Source organism: Pyrgilauda ruficollis, unplaced genomic scaffold, assembly GCF_017590135.1.
Source record: "Pyrgilauda ruficollis isolate IOZ18807 unplaced genomic scaffold, ASM1759013v1 scaffold5, whole genome shotgun sequence".
Lineage (NCBI taxonomy): Eukaryota > Metazoa > Chordata > Aves > Passeriformes > Passeridae > Pyrgilauda > Pyrgilauda ruficollis.
Window position 1 is genome coordinate 9964025 of NW_024526599.1, and position 18244 is coordinate 9982268.

The 18244-nt window shown below is 35.9% G+C and overlaps 1 protein-coding gene across 2 annotated transcripts in view; it reads right to left on the reverse strand.

Moving 5' to 3' along the window:
* Positions 1–18244, reverse strand: part of SH3RF1 (SH3 domain containing ring finger 1) — an 82621-nt gene that overhangs the window by 15718 nt on the left and 48659 nt on the right. For both annotated transcript variants that reach the window (XM_041480077.1, XM_041480076.1), the window contains exons 3-7: positions 16892–17167; positions 16061–16156; positions 9903–10205; positions 8942–9052; positions 1288–1442 (exon numbers count right to left, since the gene is read on the reverse strand). In XM_041480077.1, the coding sequence (XP_041336011.1) occupies positions 1288–1442; positions 8942–9052; positions 9903–10205; positions 16061–16156; positions 16892–17167 (941 nt within the window). The remainder of the gene's footprint in view (positions 1–1287; positions 1443–8941; positions 9053–9902; positions 10206–16060; positions 16157–16891; positions 17168–18244) is intronic.

Consider the following 18244-nt stretch of genomic DNA (forward strand, 5'->3'; position numbering starts at 1 on the left):
TTCTCTTGTGCACAGTAACAATAGCATTAACTGCATGCTTCTCCTTTTTGCATTTTTATGACATTTTTATTCCTTGCTGTCCACCCAAGAAACTTTGCAATATCTACAAAAATCCTTTAAAGGCAAGACAGGTACCCAAAGCAAGCAAAAAACACGCTCTAAAGGCAGCCCATAAAGGCAACACTGGCAGCAGAAGGCTTCACTGGTGCATGATTTAGCAGTGATCTACAAAGCCACACACTGAAGCTCTATGGAAAAGCACTTGATCTGCTTTAATTGATGCTCATTAACTTCCCTTTTAGTTAATTTATTCCAAATTTCATTAGTATCCTCATATAGAGCAACCCTTTGAAGATGGAAGATGGGAGTAAATGAGATGGGAACTTGATTAACAGCACTAGATGCAATAATCCATAAGAAGCAAAGTTAAAATGCCTAACACCAAGAAACAGCCCAAATCCAGATGCACCTGCTGTACAAGAAGGGTGCTTTTTTGGAGTGGGAGGAAACCTGGTGGGAAGACAACAAGGACAGAACAAAAGCAGTCCTTATTCAAACTTGTCCCATTAGATGGTTCAGCATCTCCTGAATTTAACATTTTCTTTTATCGTTCTTACTCCCCAAGCTGCACACAAAGAAGTTTTCGAGAAGAAAGATGTTGTTAGCAACACATGTTAATATACCAAATATTTTCATCCAAAAGGATGACGCACATTTGCTTGTGTGAAGACATAATGCTAGCTAGCAGCTTTCTGCCTTCATTCCAAATTGCCGCCCACTAATTAAGTGCACTGTAGAATCTTCAGTCAAATTTCAATTGCAACTGACACAAGTAGTCTGACAGTAACACGTTTAACAGTCTAAATTAAATACAGCACTTTCTGTGTTTTGGCATAAATTATTCCATATGAGAATAGCCTTTTCATACCATACAAAATGGAAAACATTGAATAAATTCACTCCAGTGAAATGACACTTTTGAGTTATGCAGTATTCAGTGCTAACGCAAGGGCTCATTCATCTTCTGCATGATAAATACTTTATATTTTTGAAGTGAGTTCTTTCTATACACAGCAACAGCTGATTATATTTATCTAAGACATAAACAATGTTCAGTATGGGACCTGTTTGGGGATATCACCTTTCTACATGCTTTATTTCTAAGTTGCATGCTTGGCTTTTTGGCAATTCCAGCAGATCAGAGCCAGCTGCCACGCTAAATGCACAGGTGAAGTTAGTGATCTCGTTCCATTTTTCTCTCTGGAGAAAAGTTTCAATTTTACTCACACACTTGGACGAGTTTGCTGTCGTAAATGTGCCACTTGGTCAGTAGATCCTGATGCGGACCTTTGTATGACACCTGTAGACTGAGGTCCAGAAGCGGCCGACGCAATGATTGCAGCAGACAAGAGAGGTGGTGGCGGAAGTGGGGGATTCATATTCTGATTTTATAAGAACAAAAAAAAAAAAATAGCAACAGATGATCAATATTGTTTGATGAGTTCAATCAGCTGGGGAAAAAAAAAAAAGTCATGATATTCTAAGGAAGTGGAATAAAGCAACTGAGTCCAGTGTTGCTTTACATACTGTTACAATATAACTGGAGTTAGCTTTGTCTATATTTCTTTTTCTTTCCATTTAAAACCTTGAAGTTTTGGCAGCTAATTAAGCAAATGACAAACAATTTCTCAGCACAGGAAAAATGGTGTTTCTAGTTATAACATGTTTAGGATAGGGCTCGACAAAAATTCAGAAGCCTTCCAGGAGGTAGATTTTGCATCCTGCTGCTGACTGTACTTTCATAACATGATTGTTTTTGTAACCCGAAGCTGAAACATAATATACAATTCAGCTGCAGTGCACCCAAAAGCACCCCTTATGGGGGTAATTTTCTTTTGATGTATGGGTTACAAAAGCAAGCACAATATGAGACCATAATCACTGAGCTATTGTTACCTCTTTCTCCTATTCTTCTAGTTTAAAGAGTTAGCTTTTGAAATTCAGTATTATCAAGATTGGTAATCTTTAACAAATACCCCAGTAAAAAGGAACCACAGATCGTAATGGGGGTCCTGCCTACAGACTTCTGTGCGTTTTAGAATCAATGGAGCAATTGTTACCTTCTGCTCTGTAAGGCCTCAGACAATTCTTTAGGACCTTGTGTACTGACACTCCTGGGAAAAGGCACTCACAAAGGGAGAGCTTTTCCTTCCCCCCTTCCAAAAATAACTATTTGTGTTACAACACACAGAAAAAGAGTAATAAAAACCTCCTACCTTTGAAAAAGTGAAGCTGAATTAATTTCGAACACAATCTTCCTAAAACCCACAGAACTAGAATATTAATTAACAAAATATTCTGAAGTAGTGTCTGGCACTTCCAATATATCCACATATAAATGCACAGCATTACATTATCAGTTTGGAAAATATGTAATTGAAAGTCATTTTAATTCCCCTAAAACACTTCACTTCTAAGGGGTTTTGCCCTTTTCCTTCTGTTTTTTTTTTTTTTTTTTTTTAAATGAAAACCTATATGGAAACAGAGTTTTAGTTCTACACTGTGTGATTATTACTCTTCTACATTTGGTGAAAATGTTAATAAAAAGACAGCTCTTTAAACCAGCTTTATACTGCCAAGTCACAGCAAAGAACTGCAAAATTAAAGACTTTCAAATCTAGAGAAAACTGATCAACTCTTACAGTGTTTCAGTCAAAATTGTTACACTTAGCTGGGATAAATTGCATGTTATATCGTGAAATATTCCTATTTTATTTAAAGCATTTTTTCTGGTCATACATTAACACATTCTTAAGACCAAGTAGGCCTTCTGTATCCAACACTAAATAGAAATGACCTGCTGGAGAAACATCACTGAGAGCTTTGATACTAATAGGGGTTTTTTTACAAACATGACAATTGCATTTGCTTCATATATTACCCAACAATTTTTTAAAGTATCCAGGCAATTCACACTGAAATACCAACATTTCTCTCTCAGCTGTTTTACAGCTGAAGTTATTTGTCCCTCCCAGTTACACATCCAACAAATGTCTTAGTTGAATCCAAGCTGCATGTGAGCATCTAACTTCCATGCAACCTATCAATAGAATATCAATTTAAATCTTTTTTTAGGCATCTAGATTTCTTTATATATGGTAGAGCTTGTAAATCCACATTAGGAGATGATTAGTTGGAAATCTTTAAAATTAAACCTATTCATGCACAATGTCAAGATTGTCATGGTTCCATACTTCCTGCATCTCTGAAGATGCTGAACATTGCATTTTATTCATTTGAACACACAATATACACTGAAGCTTCAGCTGTAATAAAGGCATCTTCACAGCTCTATTTTATTATGCTTTATTCATGAGGTTCTGCTCCCCTCACTGTGTCTATCAATACGGTAATGAGACCAGCAGTGAGCCACAGCACAATTAAACTCCCAAAGACTTGGCAAGAAATCTAAATAAACTACTTGATAGAGTTTAGAGGACTAACACTCCACAGCTTGCACTGCTACAACTTGGTAAAATAGACCCAAATGATCTAGCCAAGTTTTCAAGAAGTTTTCTGGCATGTAACCATTTTTGAAACACACCTACCTTCAGGGCACTTGCTAGTTTTGATGGTTCCCATAGTCAACATTCCATGAAAGAATATATACAAACCACATGTGATTCAATGAAGTATGCTCAGCAATAATTAAGAGTATTTTAGGTAGGTGAGGGGAAAAAATTGAATGTTTCTGCAACTACTTTTCAGACACCAGGTGTACTTTCAAGCATATAAACCAGCAAACAAGTGATATTTTTTTTTTTAATTGGAAGATGAAAAATTACACGATTTGATAATTAATGTATGTTACAGCTTCAAAAACTATCTATAGTAATGCTCTAGAAACACATGCATATTACTAAACTTAAATATAATCAGGCTGAATTCCCATATCAGTTAATTGAAGATCAGTAATCGCCTCACTCAAAGAATAATAAAAGGCACAGCAGTGGAAAAGAACATTCATTAACAGTCTTCACTCCCACAATGTCTAGGAAAAAATATATGGCTTGCAAAATTCCCTGAGGGCTAACAAATTAAGGCTTATGTTTAACAAAATTCCTAAACTATATGTTATCAAAAACAGGTTTCTCATACAAAACCTCATTGTTTCTTCCTGCTGCTTCCTCTTCACAACAAAAGTTGATTTGAATTTTGGTTGATTAAAATTAGGATAATTCTTATTAAAACCTCCTGACTTACACTATTGAACTTACACTGGAACTACATAAAAGAGCTAAATGTCATCAGTGTATTATATAACCCCCACGGCTTGTGCCTGGTTAATAATAATTCAAACTACCTTATATTCTTCAACATAAAGAGCAATTTCTCTTTTGTGCATGAGAGAATAGGACCAGAAAAATTATGTATTTTTTAATTTTTGAAACCCTCAGTACGTAAGTGAATGCAAACCATCCAAATATAGACCACCTCTTTCTGCTAGTTAAGTGCACACACCAAGACACCATTTAAAAGTCAACATTTCCAATCTGCAGAAGTAGCAGTATGGACATCTAGGTCGATTGCAATCCAAAGCACTTTTCACTTTCTCAAGAGACCGTAAAGGCAGACTGAAAGGAAAGTAAGTTATCTCTTGTTGCTAGATGTTTTTCTGCTGCTGCTTTTGAATGTAATTCTAACTTTGCTGTGGTACATTACATTTGTTTTTCCCATATCATGGTTCAAATCACATACTTTAGGATTATTTTTCAGTAAAATCTATGGCAACTAGATCTCCTCCATTAGATAGCTACCTTATAAATTACATCCAAGAATTTTCTTCCAAGTGAATGAGCCTTACATAATTGTATGTGCACATTTCACTCAACAACTACTGAACTTGACATCTGTTATTTATATTTTGCAAAGAACTTTAAATATACCAAACACCTACAAAGTTCAAAAATGTCAGTGGCCAAGATAAGCAGCCCAATTAATGCCCTAATTAAGGGTAAAGCTGTGGCTGGAAGTCCCTAAAAACAGTGCAAGAGACAATATCACAGCCAAAAGCTCTGGCTGTGAGAAGCCTGTCTCAGTTCATAGCTTCTTCAATTTCAAAGAGTCAAACCTGAAAACAAGACAAGAATTAATATTGGTGTCTAAAGAACTGATGCAAAATAAAACTTTGAAATAAATTATCACAAGTTTTCTGGAGGAAAATGAAAATTTGCTTAAATGATACAAGCAGTAGAGAGCGTATATGGTCACTTGACAAGAGCGCTCTCATTCCTAAAACTTATTTGTGTCAATTTTGGCTGAAACTTTGTAAATTATTTACTTCGTACAATATTGGGTATCAAAGAGCATCTACAAGACATTATTATGGACAAAATAAAATTAATACAATTAGCATTTTTGAACCACCAGAGCAACATAAAAAACTAAAATGCAATCCTATACATGTACACAGATGAAAGAGTCATAGATTCCTTGGGCTAGGAATTAATCCAAACTGTCTTAGAGAAACTTGTTAGACAACAAGACAGCTCAAAATTATCTCCTGCTGACAATAAAAATGCCACTTTCTTACAGGAGATAAGAGAAGACACTAGCTTCTCCTTGCTGTGAGATTCAGGACAGATAAATGTAGCAAAGGTGCACAAATTCAGATTACTGTAAAGGAATATGTTAGTCTCTTCTTCACTGATGGGTAATCATGCTCATCCTCTCAGATTTCTTTTTTTCCCCTTAATCTGAGTTTAGTGTTATATAAAAGAAGTGTATAAACACCTTGCTTTCAAAGAACAATTACTTTCAATAGTGTTATAAACACCAAAATGACTGACAGTAAGGACATAAATAAACTACTTTCTTCCTAAAGAGAAACTCATCCTGTTCCCATCCAATTTCCTTCTCAGTTGCTTAGTATTCAGACATTAAGAAAAAAGCTAAAGGGAGAAACTTAGAGAAATACAGGAATTTCTATGTACAAAAGCAGGAAAATACAAGAGCTCAAGGACTCAAGCCAACCACTATTAATGTATTAAACATAAAATCACAATTGTTCCACAGCTTAAAATTAACACTCGGAATGTCAGGAAGGGTATTTCCAGAAGGAAAACATCTAGAGAAACAAGAACATCCCTTTCTCTCTTGACTGGTCAGAATTATTTTGCACATTTCTAAAATGAAAACAAGAGCTGATGAAGCAAGAGGAAAAGTGTAAGTAAAAGATGTAGCTCACAGTCTGTGACTTTACAAACCGCATCATCATCTAATATTGTCTATCATAAAAGAACACAGGAATAACCTGACTCCAACCTGAGCTGCCAGCTTGCATTTTAGTCATGCTGAAAACAAGTCAAGAAGAAATAGAACATGATGTACAGAGGGCTATTGACTTTTAAAGAGGGTGGCAGAGAATAATTCAGGTTCTCAATGGGAATTATATGCCTAATTGGAAAAATAAGCAGGAACATGGTTATCACAAAGAGAAAGTAGCACCCCAAGATACAGGACAATCAATGGCAGGAGTTTCTCTCCACGCTGCATTTAGCACTGCAATTTAATTCCTGCGAATACCCATGGTGAGATCGCCTTTGAACAAGCTTAAGCAACTAAAGCACCCGAGGTGGTTTAATGACTTTGCACCACCACCAAACTAAGGTATTTTTCCATGTTGGCATCAAATAAAGAACTCCTGACTCTTAATAACAAACAGAAGTGTTTGTTATTGAGAGCAAAAAAAAAGCAGCTTCTGACAGAACTTCTGAAATTATGCATTCAATGCTGCCTGCTCCATCCTCTCCAAAACTTGAGTATCTCATAAATCAAATCAATTACTCAATGTTTGCAGCATGTATGCAAGCTAGACTTGCATTCTGCTTAACAGCACCTAGAGTGATTCTGCTTGTTCAGTTCTCACAGGTATTTTCTCAAGGATAGGATGAAAGAAGTATAAAAAATGAAGGGGATTAGTATATAAGCAGCTAATTGTTTATAGTATAATATGTACACCTTATAGGCAAAAAAAGACCTGAGGGTCCTTCCTGGTGGACACCAACTTGAACAAGAGCCCACAACGTACACAGGTTGCCCAGAGAGGTTGTGAAGTCTCCATCCTTGGAGATATTCAAAAGCTTATTTGGACACAGTTCTGGGCAACTAGCTCTAGGTGGGCTTGCTGGAGCACGGGAGGTTAGACTAGACAACCTCAAGAGGCCTTTCTCAACTCATCTGCTCCATGACATTAAAATATGAACCTAAATATAATGAGACTATTAACTGTTTCCAGATTAGCATTCATTTAACAGGAGGATTACACAGATAATCCACAGATTGAAGGAGTCAACAATTTAACTAAAGTAAGACAAAGCATAGCTACAGCTCAGCCTGCCTTAGTCAGTAAGGCGGGGCAAAAGCACATGGTTCATACAACTGTAATAAAATTGTCTGTCTGAAGAGCAAAGAATGTGAAATACATTTACTTGGGTGAGAGCAATTACTAGTTCACAAAAGATGACAAAAATTTTTGGCGTCAGGCTGGATATTTAGCTAGACATAAACTTTATGCTACATTGAGGCAAATCTTCAAGATATAAGAATCAGGCTAAAAAGGTAAAAGGGTTACACTATCAATACCTTCTCCACTGAAAAAGATTGTGCAGTATTGCACCCACTTCTGGCATGTGCCACCATGTATGTACCATGCCAAAAGGAAGTACTGGAGATCATTCAGAAAACAACAGCATCATAATTTAAAGGACTGAAACTTAACTTCAGAGTTCCAAAGAAAGAAGCAAACCAAGCAACAAAGTACCAAGCCACACCCAAGCATTTTCATAAACAACAGAAAGTTGATACCAGAAGACAGACAATTGTGCCTTAAATTTTGCAGACAAATGTGTAAAATTATGCAAATGCCAACAAGTTGAAAACAAAACCAGACCTATTTAGCAGCAAGGGTATTCATCATATTTTACTTAGTTTAAAGACTGCAAGGACAGACACCTGAACAAGATCAAGTCTTGGGGGTTTTTATTTGGCTTGTCTGTTTTATTTTTTTGAAGTGAAGGTCTATTATTCAGCTGTGCCTCACTCCTTAAAAATTATAGGCACAATTTTAGACTGAATGAACTTAATTTCAAAAACTTTAAATAAAGTCGCATTAAGATGCCTTAAAGATCTCTGCAAACTGCTATCCACAATCTTTATTGCAGTAAGGCTCTGGTGAGTACAGTATGATATATGGCATTCCACAGTTTTTCTAACATTAGCATAGGAAACTAAGGAATTCCAGGAGGTTTTGGAAAGAAATCCTGTGCTTTTTGGAGGAAATGTCACGTCATTTATCCAAAGGAAACAGCATTACAATGTATTTCTTCCTTCAAAAGAATGGCCATTTGCTACATGTTTTCTTATGGATCTCCAAGAACCTAACTTCAAAATGCTAGACACCTTCTTCATCTGCCACAGGTGTACACACAACTAAAATCACCTTATTTAATGAGGAGATGGCAGACTTTTGAAGTTATTTCAGACAATCTTGAATATCTTAAGTAAGATAGAAACACCTGGCAGCTGTGGTCCCAGGCTGATGTTTTTTGTAAGAACCTGCTTGCTTCCCCAAACTTTCCCCCCAGCTAATCTCTTTTCTACTCATGCTTAAAAGAAAGACTGTTCTGGAAGAAAGAGTGCTTCTCATGTTTACTAAGGAGAAATTATAGAGGAAAGCTGGAGAAATGGATATCCATTACAAGATGCAAACATTTTAGCAATAGGCCTTTTGCTATAGTTAAATTCATACCATTGTCTATAACATAGACACAATTTCTAAAGAACCATCATTTCAAATCAGTACATTGGATCTTGATGGAAAAAAATACTGTACAAGACTAAAGAAAAATGGGAAGGCTGAGTTTTCTTAAGCAGTACTTACACCAAGAGCAGCTTGGTAGGAAACTTCCGAGGGGAAGGTGAAGGAAGGCCCTGTTGTGACTGGGCTGCTGGGGGGTGGAGTCACAATCAGCCCTGTAGTGCCAATATGAACCTGGGAGAGACAAAAAAGGGTCAGTTCTGTGCAGTTAACAGCTGGTTTTGACAGAGCTGTAAGCTTCATGGTCAAATCACCAATATTCTACTCCTTGTAACCTTAAACTAAACCTAATTTTTAGTTAGATAATCACACAAACAGCGTTGGATCACACTGCTCACTGTTTTTTTTGCTGACATTTCTCAATCTTTGGACATACATTGAACGAGCTACAAGAAACACACTTTTAACCAGTGTCAGCTTTCATTTTTTTTGTCCTGTAAAAAGCTGTCAGATCCCAAAGGTGTGCAAATAAAGCACATCTACAAGCTCAGGTAAAACATCACCAATACCTCGTGGGTTCCATTGCTCTCTCTTTTCCCAGAGTGTAATCACTATATGAAACAGCCTAGTTTTCACAAACTGCTGAACAAATAAATAAAATCAGATAAATATTCCTACTTAGCGCAACCAGATTAATATGCTACACTTCTGGAATTTTTGTAATCTTCAAGGTGAATATTTTACTTTTATACATGCACTTTAGTAATAGTCATTATTATATTCAATTTAGAAAAAAGAAATCAAAAAATTAAATCATGCCAGTTTCTAGTTTCCACAGTTTAATAAAAATCTTTGTGGCACTTTAGAATATAACAGCTGCAAAAAAACCTAGACTACAAGACCAAAACTATTTGCTATCATATCAGAAGTGTTAGAAAACATTTTTCTTAAATGTTCTCACGTTGGAAGATAAGTTTTTTGAAAGTGTACATTTATTACTAATTAGACACAATTAATAAGTTGAAATAAGTAACCTGAGAAGATCAGAGGCCTTTATAGCTATAGCTGATGTCATGTGAGTTACCTGAGAGGGGGCACTACAGGAGAGCCCCGTCAGCTCACTTATGCGGGCTGCTGCCGTTGGGTTGCTGGAGCTGATGAGGACAGGAGGGCTGATTTCCATGGAGTGGCGATTCTGAGAAGACTGAGAAGCCTTGTTGGACATGGTGAGGGAGGTAAAAGAGTGTCGTTTTTTGGTGTTTTTCTTAGTATCCGTGTGCTTTTGGGTTGAATTGTTGTGGGCTGCCCCAGAGGTACCTTCTCCAGAGTCAACAGCAGAACCTGAGGGCTTGTCCAATTCTATCAACTGTTTGGCTGCTGTGTTAAACTACAAAAACCAGTAATATGTTAGTGGTTTTTTATTTATATAAAAGTCACCTGAATGTAAAAAACCCCATCTCTTTTCCTTTCATTCATAAGATAATTTCAACCATGCAACTTAAAACTGTGGCATACCAACCTAGACTACAAATCTGTCAGTAGAGTGTGACAGATCATTCACTACAAACTCAACACACTGTTGTGCTGGTATGAAATTTTAGCATCACAGGTAAAATTTCAATCAATAAAGCACATAATGCCATAGTCCAGACATGGATTAATTCAGCAATAACCACTGCCTGTATCATCTAGAAGTCCGACTAAAACATACTGGTCCCCTTTGATCTTATAACAGAAAAATCTGCACTTCAAAACTTCTTGGATATTTAGGTCATTTTCAGCCATTTTTTTGTTTTGTCTATGACACAATCCCACACATTTGCTTGTGGGCTCTTGAAGATATTCCTCCTAATATCCTTTGGTACTTGTGCACATCTTTAACACTACCAGCAATGAAAACACAGGCTTCCTCCAAGCAGGTTTAAGAACACAGTAGGACAGACTAATACCCAGCTATATCAGTATACTGCCTGGCAACAGGCACCTAAACAGACATAAGATGGCATAAGGAGAAAAGAAACATATACAGGCAATTTTGTGGGAAAACCTTCTCAGCTTCTGAATTTTCTAATGTTGAGGCACCATCTCTGTGCCATTTTTCCTCTTTTTTTAAGCTTAGCTAAAGAATTGTTGTTCACAATGAGATTTTCTATCTGCTAATTTGTAACAACAATACTACATTAAATGCAAACAAGTCCTTCCTTTCCAATGAAGAAATGAGGAATCCCACACATTTTCTTCTTACAATGAAATGTAAGCTATATAATGGTTAGGAGGAGAGGAAACCAACAAACAAACCCTCTATATTTTTCAAACCCCCTTTATTTTCAGAAAATCTTAGCACTATTAGAAATAATAACGTCAGAACTCTCATGTAATCATGAGCTGAAATAACACCAGCACCAGTTTTCTAAATATGTACCACTAAATATGAATACTGTTACTTGAAAAGTGTAGGTGATTATGAAGAAAGGAAAGATCTTTTCTGAAGAACATCAGGATGAAAAAATGAAATTAGTCACTGTGGAATTTCTATTTCTGTTCTTCAGCATATTATTTCACCATTTTCCTGCAAGTCTTGAGATACCTACTATGCTCATGAAGAGTTTTAAAGTAATATTTTACTCCATCAAAACTTTACTAGACAAACAACTAACCATTAATTATGATAGCATCAATACTGATTTAAATGCAGCTCCCACAGATGACCAGCTTATATTCTGAACACAAGTAGATAGCTACAGATACAGATATATAAGGTAGTGTAAAAGAAAAAAGGCTTTTTTTTAATACAGAAGAGGCTGGCAAGTGATATTGGAAAGATGTCATCTGGAAGGAAATTGCATGTATATACAGAAAAAAGAAGATTAAGTCTTAATCAGAACTACTGGAACAATGAGGAGTTGACATAAAAACCTTCTACAGAAGAGGAAGAACTACATAGAACATACTGCAATGGAGGAAAGGCATAATGGGAGATTTGAACAAGGATATGAAGTCAAGAATATAGATTTTTTTCATAAATGTTCTTATTGTTTGTCCTTTAGAATGCAGCTGAAGAAAACTGGAATCATAGAATCACAGAATCATTTGGGTTGGAAGGGACCTTCAAGATCATCAAGTTCCAACCCATCTGCCATGGGCAGAAACACTTCCCACTAGACCAGGTTGCTCAGAGTACCGTCCAGTCTAGTCTTTAACACTTCCAGGGATGGGGCATCCACAACCTCTTCCAGTGCCTCACTATCCTCACAGTGAAGAATTTCTTCCTAATATCTAATCATAAGGTAACTTCTTCCAGTTTGAGTCCATTCTCCCTTGTCCTGTCCCTAAATACTCTTGAGAGTATGTAGACTTTTTAGTCTCTCTCCATCTTTCTTGTAAGAAGGAAGGATAGGAGAAGACAATGACAGAGCAGTGAACAATCCTATGAAAAAGGTGGATGCTAGATTTTCCTTCCTGCTATTACTCAAGATGGATCACATGGATCAAAATAATGTTGTATTACTTGCATATAGCAGAAGATATAAACATACCATTTTCTCCAATGAAGCCCATTATTTAATGATTATTGAATTTTAAATTTAGATCAAACATACTTTAAACAGACCAGTGAAAACATTATTTCATTACAAAACATTGAGGCTGAAGGATATGAAACAAGCAGAAAATAAAACCAAAAAAAGCCTACTCTGCTGTTCAGCTTGTCAGGGTCTTATTTGTCATCATGACAAACATGCAGGCTTTTCAAGGTCTAATAATTTTATCTATTTTGCACATTTAATTTTTTTTTTCAATCCCAGATTGAAATTCTTCACATCCTTCCCGAGAACCTAGGTATTCCATACTGCTGATACAATGGCTGCAACTGTTTCCATTCTTATGTAATCTACATAGTTATTTGTGAAGAACTAGCTAATGAGAGAAGTTAAGGGATCACAGAGGAATGAAAAGGAAAACCAAAATCCACTTTGCTAACAGCACCCCAAGGTACCTGTTACACCTATTTATATTTGTTTACCTCCAGAAGCTATCAATGCCTGCAGAATCTGATTACTTTGTACAGTGAACAACCTATTAGGGAAAAGTTAAGGCTTGCCCATGGGATCAATTCAACACGGTTTCAAATATAAGCAGCATTCTGTGCTTTTTTATGCACAGAAGCAAGCAAACGACAGTTGCATGAATTTGAAGATGGAAGAGAACTGATTACTGGCCTCCTCTTTGAAGTAACCTGGGGACAGCAACAGCTGCAGAATATTTTGCAGAGTGCAGTTTACTTCTCTTCCTTAAGAAGAGAAATTAAGAACCTGCATGCATTCTCCAGTGAAATGGCTTGCAGATATTCAAGGTCACGAAAGGACTGAACCCAAGTCATGCTATGAAGTGTTTCAATCTAGCATTCCTTTCTGCAACAAATACCATGCACCTAGGCCCGCAGTTCCTACATCAGTTGTCTTCCTTAACAGACATATTTTCATTGAGGCTTCTTTACTTCAATCTTTACATTCACTTTTTTCTTTTTTTCCCATTCAACAAAATATTTGCTGCAACAGGAAGCCTGAAATCCAATTCCCTTTCCCACCAAACTCTAGGAAACTGAAGAACTTTCCAAGCAGGGCAGGACAGAGGCAGCTGGCTGAGCCGCATCTCAGTGCTGCAGCAGGGCTGAGGTCAGCACACAGCTTTCCTCTGCCTGCAGATGTCTGCAGGAATTACCCCTACTGCAAGGTCTCTAAGAGTTGTGCTTTGCTACACTTATTTTAAAAATTAATTCAGGTGTTCTTTACTTGAACAAAAGTAAACAAAAGCTGACATTATTTTCTACTGACAATCTGATGGAAGAGCGATTTCTTTCCCCAGATTTTTGTTCTATTCTGGGCGTTTGTATTTGTCTATGAAGCGTTAAACTAGGTCAAAACATCCAATTTGAGGTCTAAGAAATGTATATTGTACCCAGAACTGCAATTTTTCAGAAAAAAATCTAATAATATCTGCTTAGTTATGAATAATCTTTGGTTTTGGAACAGAGATAACTGTAAGTGTTAACTGATTTAATAGAATCACTCTTAACATTTCTCTCAAAATGTGTTCAGTCTCACTTTTATTATTATCAAAAATTTAATACATGAAAGTTAGAAAAGAAAGGATCAGAGTAGTGAACACTGAATCATAAAAGGGCAAAATTTGTCCTCAAATATGATCAGAGATTTTCATGGACTTGAACATTATCTAAAATTTTATCTTCACTGTACAAGAAATATCTCAATTATTACACCTATACTACAGAATAAACATCACAGACTATGCCCATTTTTTAGTTAATGACATCAGATAATCTTTAGTAAACAGAGCTAATTCACATTTTCAAACAAAAGGAGTGGACTAACATACACAAGGTAAAAGGTATGTCTGTCATTATAACATGACAGAATTCCCTAAAAACAAGCAATGATTAGAGGATTGGGAAATGCAACGAGAACTACCATATAAAAGTCTTTCAAAAATATTTATTACTTTTCATCTTCATTGTCTTTCACAAAATAGGTAAGAATGGTTTGCTGTACTTGTTTCTATCAGTTGTCTGTATATTTTCCAGAACAATAGTTAGATACTCTCAGAAACCAGGCATTTCAAAATTCAAGCCCATACCTTACTGCGCATCTCACTGCCCTCCACCACAGCATGCATTTCAGTTTAGTATATACTGAAAAAACCCACCTCTCTGATTTGAAGTAACTCTTAGGATATAATTTATCATTCTAGACTTTCCATTCCACTTTAGTGGGGATTTGAGAATGTGTACTTCCTTAAGTGTTGATGACTATTCTAAAAGGGTTTATTGAAAATACATTTTCTTAGCAGATGGAATCAGTCTAAAAACATTAACACAAGTATATTTTGTGACTTTCAATTTTTACTTTTTTATTTTCAAGGCCATATATCCTTTTTGCAACTTTTGTAGAGATAGGAATGTAATTGTTAGCTAAACAGCTCAAGTGGCAGCCCTAGGAAAGGGCTTTTTCTAACAGGGCTAAGTAATTTAGTTTGAAAAAACACTACAAAAAGCTTTACTGGCTGAATTGAAGGGGCAGTTAATTGCAAGAAGCTAGGAAAGAATACCCAAGGGCAAGAAATCATTAAATTGGCCTTTAAAAACATCTTAAACTGAAGCCAAAATTGCACTAAGCAAGTTGAAACTTTTTTGGCCTTCTTGTTTTTAGAGTCATGTGGAATTTTCTATCCTCAGATATACAGATACTTACATCAAGCTATAAAAATAAATATATATATTTTTTCCCTTTTAAAAATAACAAATTCTATTTTGATTGAAAGCAGTAATATTTTTTGAAGTGCCCATCTCATCACAGGATTCAGAAATTGAATTAATAAAACCTGACTTGATTCTTAGTATGGTTACACATTTCTTCTGTGACCTGAAGTACATATTTCTCTCCCAGAGATAACATGAAAATACCTTTTTCTTTATCATTCTGCCTCAATTATTTAAATCAAATACTGTAAGTGCAAGGAAGTGTATCTTACCAAGTATTCACAGCATATCTATCAGAAAAGGACAAACACTATTCCAAACCTTTGTATATTTCTGTAATGCAAATTTGAATAATCATTGTGACTGTACACACTGTTCCTAATCACTGATGTATTTCTATATAAAAGATACAGCTTTCAACTATTAAAATTTAAAAGGTGGGGAAATTTTCTCAATTGCTACCTCTTACTGTAAATTGTTGTAACATATAACAAATGCAGGAAGATGGAGAAGGTTTTATATATGCTCTGTTGATGAAAAAGCTGATCCTTTACCTGTTCAACAACAACCTATATCCTTTGACATCCTAGTTGTGCTAATTTGGTTTTGAGAGGTGGATATTAGGAACAATGCAAAGCTAACTATTTCTCTGACTTGGTGACTGCTTTCATTTTGTGGCTAAGTGCAGTTTAGATTGACTGCATGACTCCAGTACTAACAAGAAAACATAGTGACTGCCTCCAATTACACTCATTTCAGTTCCATTCAATAAAAATAGGTATCAAATATCTAAGTGAAAATCACTGGTTCAACTGCTGAGGCCATTAACTTTCCCAAAGAGAATTTTAGGTCTAAGATTATTTATATCTCAGGTTATTTTAGAATCATCACCAGTACTGATTATTTTTCATTTCAGAAAATTAAACATACAGTGGTCACAGCCTTACTGAGGACCCAGCTTTACTCACCTCAACATAAGAAATTGGAAATATTCCTATCTTGTCAGCCAGCATTCCTTCTGCCCAGTTTTCATCCACACGGCGAATTACAGTCAGAACATCATCCTGTGTAAACATGCAGTGATTATGTCTCCCAGCTCTAATTTAACTTCTCATTTAATTTTCCTCCATAACACAGGAGTAATCAGAGAAGGCAGGACATGGACAAGAACCGCAGAGAAGGCACTCTGTAAGAGGAATATGCTGCTTTTGGGGTTGAAGTCAGTTCAAGCTCTTCTTTTCCTATTTTGTCAGGGTTCAACTAACTGCCCATATCTCAGTGATCTGACTTTGTCCTTAGTGCCAGTCTTCCTGTCATGTTCAGTCCATGCTACTCATAGCCCCCCTTTAATTCCTTGGCATTAATCAACGGAACCACAATCATTTTCCTTCTCAACTGGCTCATTACCTAACCTTCCCTAGATGTTGTTTTTCTACTTAATTACTTAAGAACATTGCTAGTGATATGACTCCTTTCACATCTGCAATTTAAGTGTTTCTTTAGAAGATGGAATGTTTTTACTTCACAACACAGATTACTTCTCATAAATTAGGAACATCACTAATGCAAGTATGAAAAAATGCATTCTCAGAAATAAAACATCAGAGAAATTATATGTAATTTAGAAAGAGAATGCAAAACTAATCAATATAGGAGAAATACTTGCAGAATTACTTGTCCTTTTCACATGTGTGCAGCTCCAATAAGAAATGCAGATAAGACTACAAAACAGTAGTATTATTTCTTATCCAAGTGAATTAAATTATTAGAAGAAAATAGTAATTGTATTCTCTTTTTACCTTTGCAAACGGTAAACAGTCTTTATCTGCTTCCTTGTCTTTTACTTCAAAATCATAAAGTGCTTTGCACTGAGGCGGAGGTTGAGGTAAAGGTTTAATAATCTGAACAAAATTGGTAGGAAAAAAGCCATGGATGCCATTGACTTCTCCATGATACCAATTTTCATCCACCTGTCGACGTAAAATGATGATGTCTCCTTTACTGAATTTAAGATCTCCAGGTTCTTTTCCCTCATAGTTATACAATGCTTTGGCACATGGTAACTGAGGTACACCCTAAAGAAAAAGAAAAAAATAATAGATCATTAGAATTAGACGAGCATTGCTAAATAGAATTTATATTGTATTTTTGGAGAGTATGAATGAAGCTGCAAAGTATGAAATTGCAAAGGAAAATTATACACATATTTTATTGCAATGATTCTACTGATTTTTACCCACACAAGTGGGAAGAGCTTCAGTTCTCTGCAATCTCAAGATCTCTCTAAGTTTCATTATGGTTTTTAATCATTCGAAGTTGCTAGACAGAGGAAAGGCAGAAAAACATAATACTTTAACCCTCATGTACTAATTCACTAAGATTAAACATTAAAAAAAACAAAGCAAGCAAACTGGAAAGCAACCTGACCACTTGAGAGACCACTGGCAGAAAAATGCTGCAAGAAAATACAACACTGGAATAAAAAATTTGCTGTAAGACCTATAAGGCAGTTTTCATGCCTGACTTTCTTACTATCTTCTTCACCTTATTTACTTCACGGGCAGAGAACAATAAGGATGAGGACATAAAGAAGGCGTTTTCCAGCTTGAAAAACAAATTTCAGTTTATTAAAAATGAAAAATTTCATCCTGGAGCAACCCTTTTAAATTCAATTATTTATTTAAAACCACAGCTAAAAAGAATTACTGGAAAAGATCTGTTGAAGGTATGCATCCTTGGGTTTTCTTCACTTGATTCCTCCATAATATCTGAAATCCGTAGATCATTGTTGCTGCTCTTGAATGCAGATCAGAAGGATTGGCATTTAACACTGTCACCCTCCATTATATACATTGCAGATATTATTTTTTTATTGCTCAGCCTGTATCTCCAAATTTTGAGAGAGAGAGCAGTAAAACTCTACAACTCTAGCGTTAGGGTACTGCCTTCAAAACTCTCTTTTCTCCAAATTTAAATACCTGGAAGGGTGCTTACCCCCTTAATGATGCAAACAGCAGTAACTTGCTAATTACTAATAATTACTAATATAGTCTTTCCAAAGCAAAGGCAGCCTTTATAGTCACACAGAGCACAGTATTCCACATCTTTGATGCAAGCCCATATGGAAAAAGCAAAATTTAATGAAATTCAAG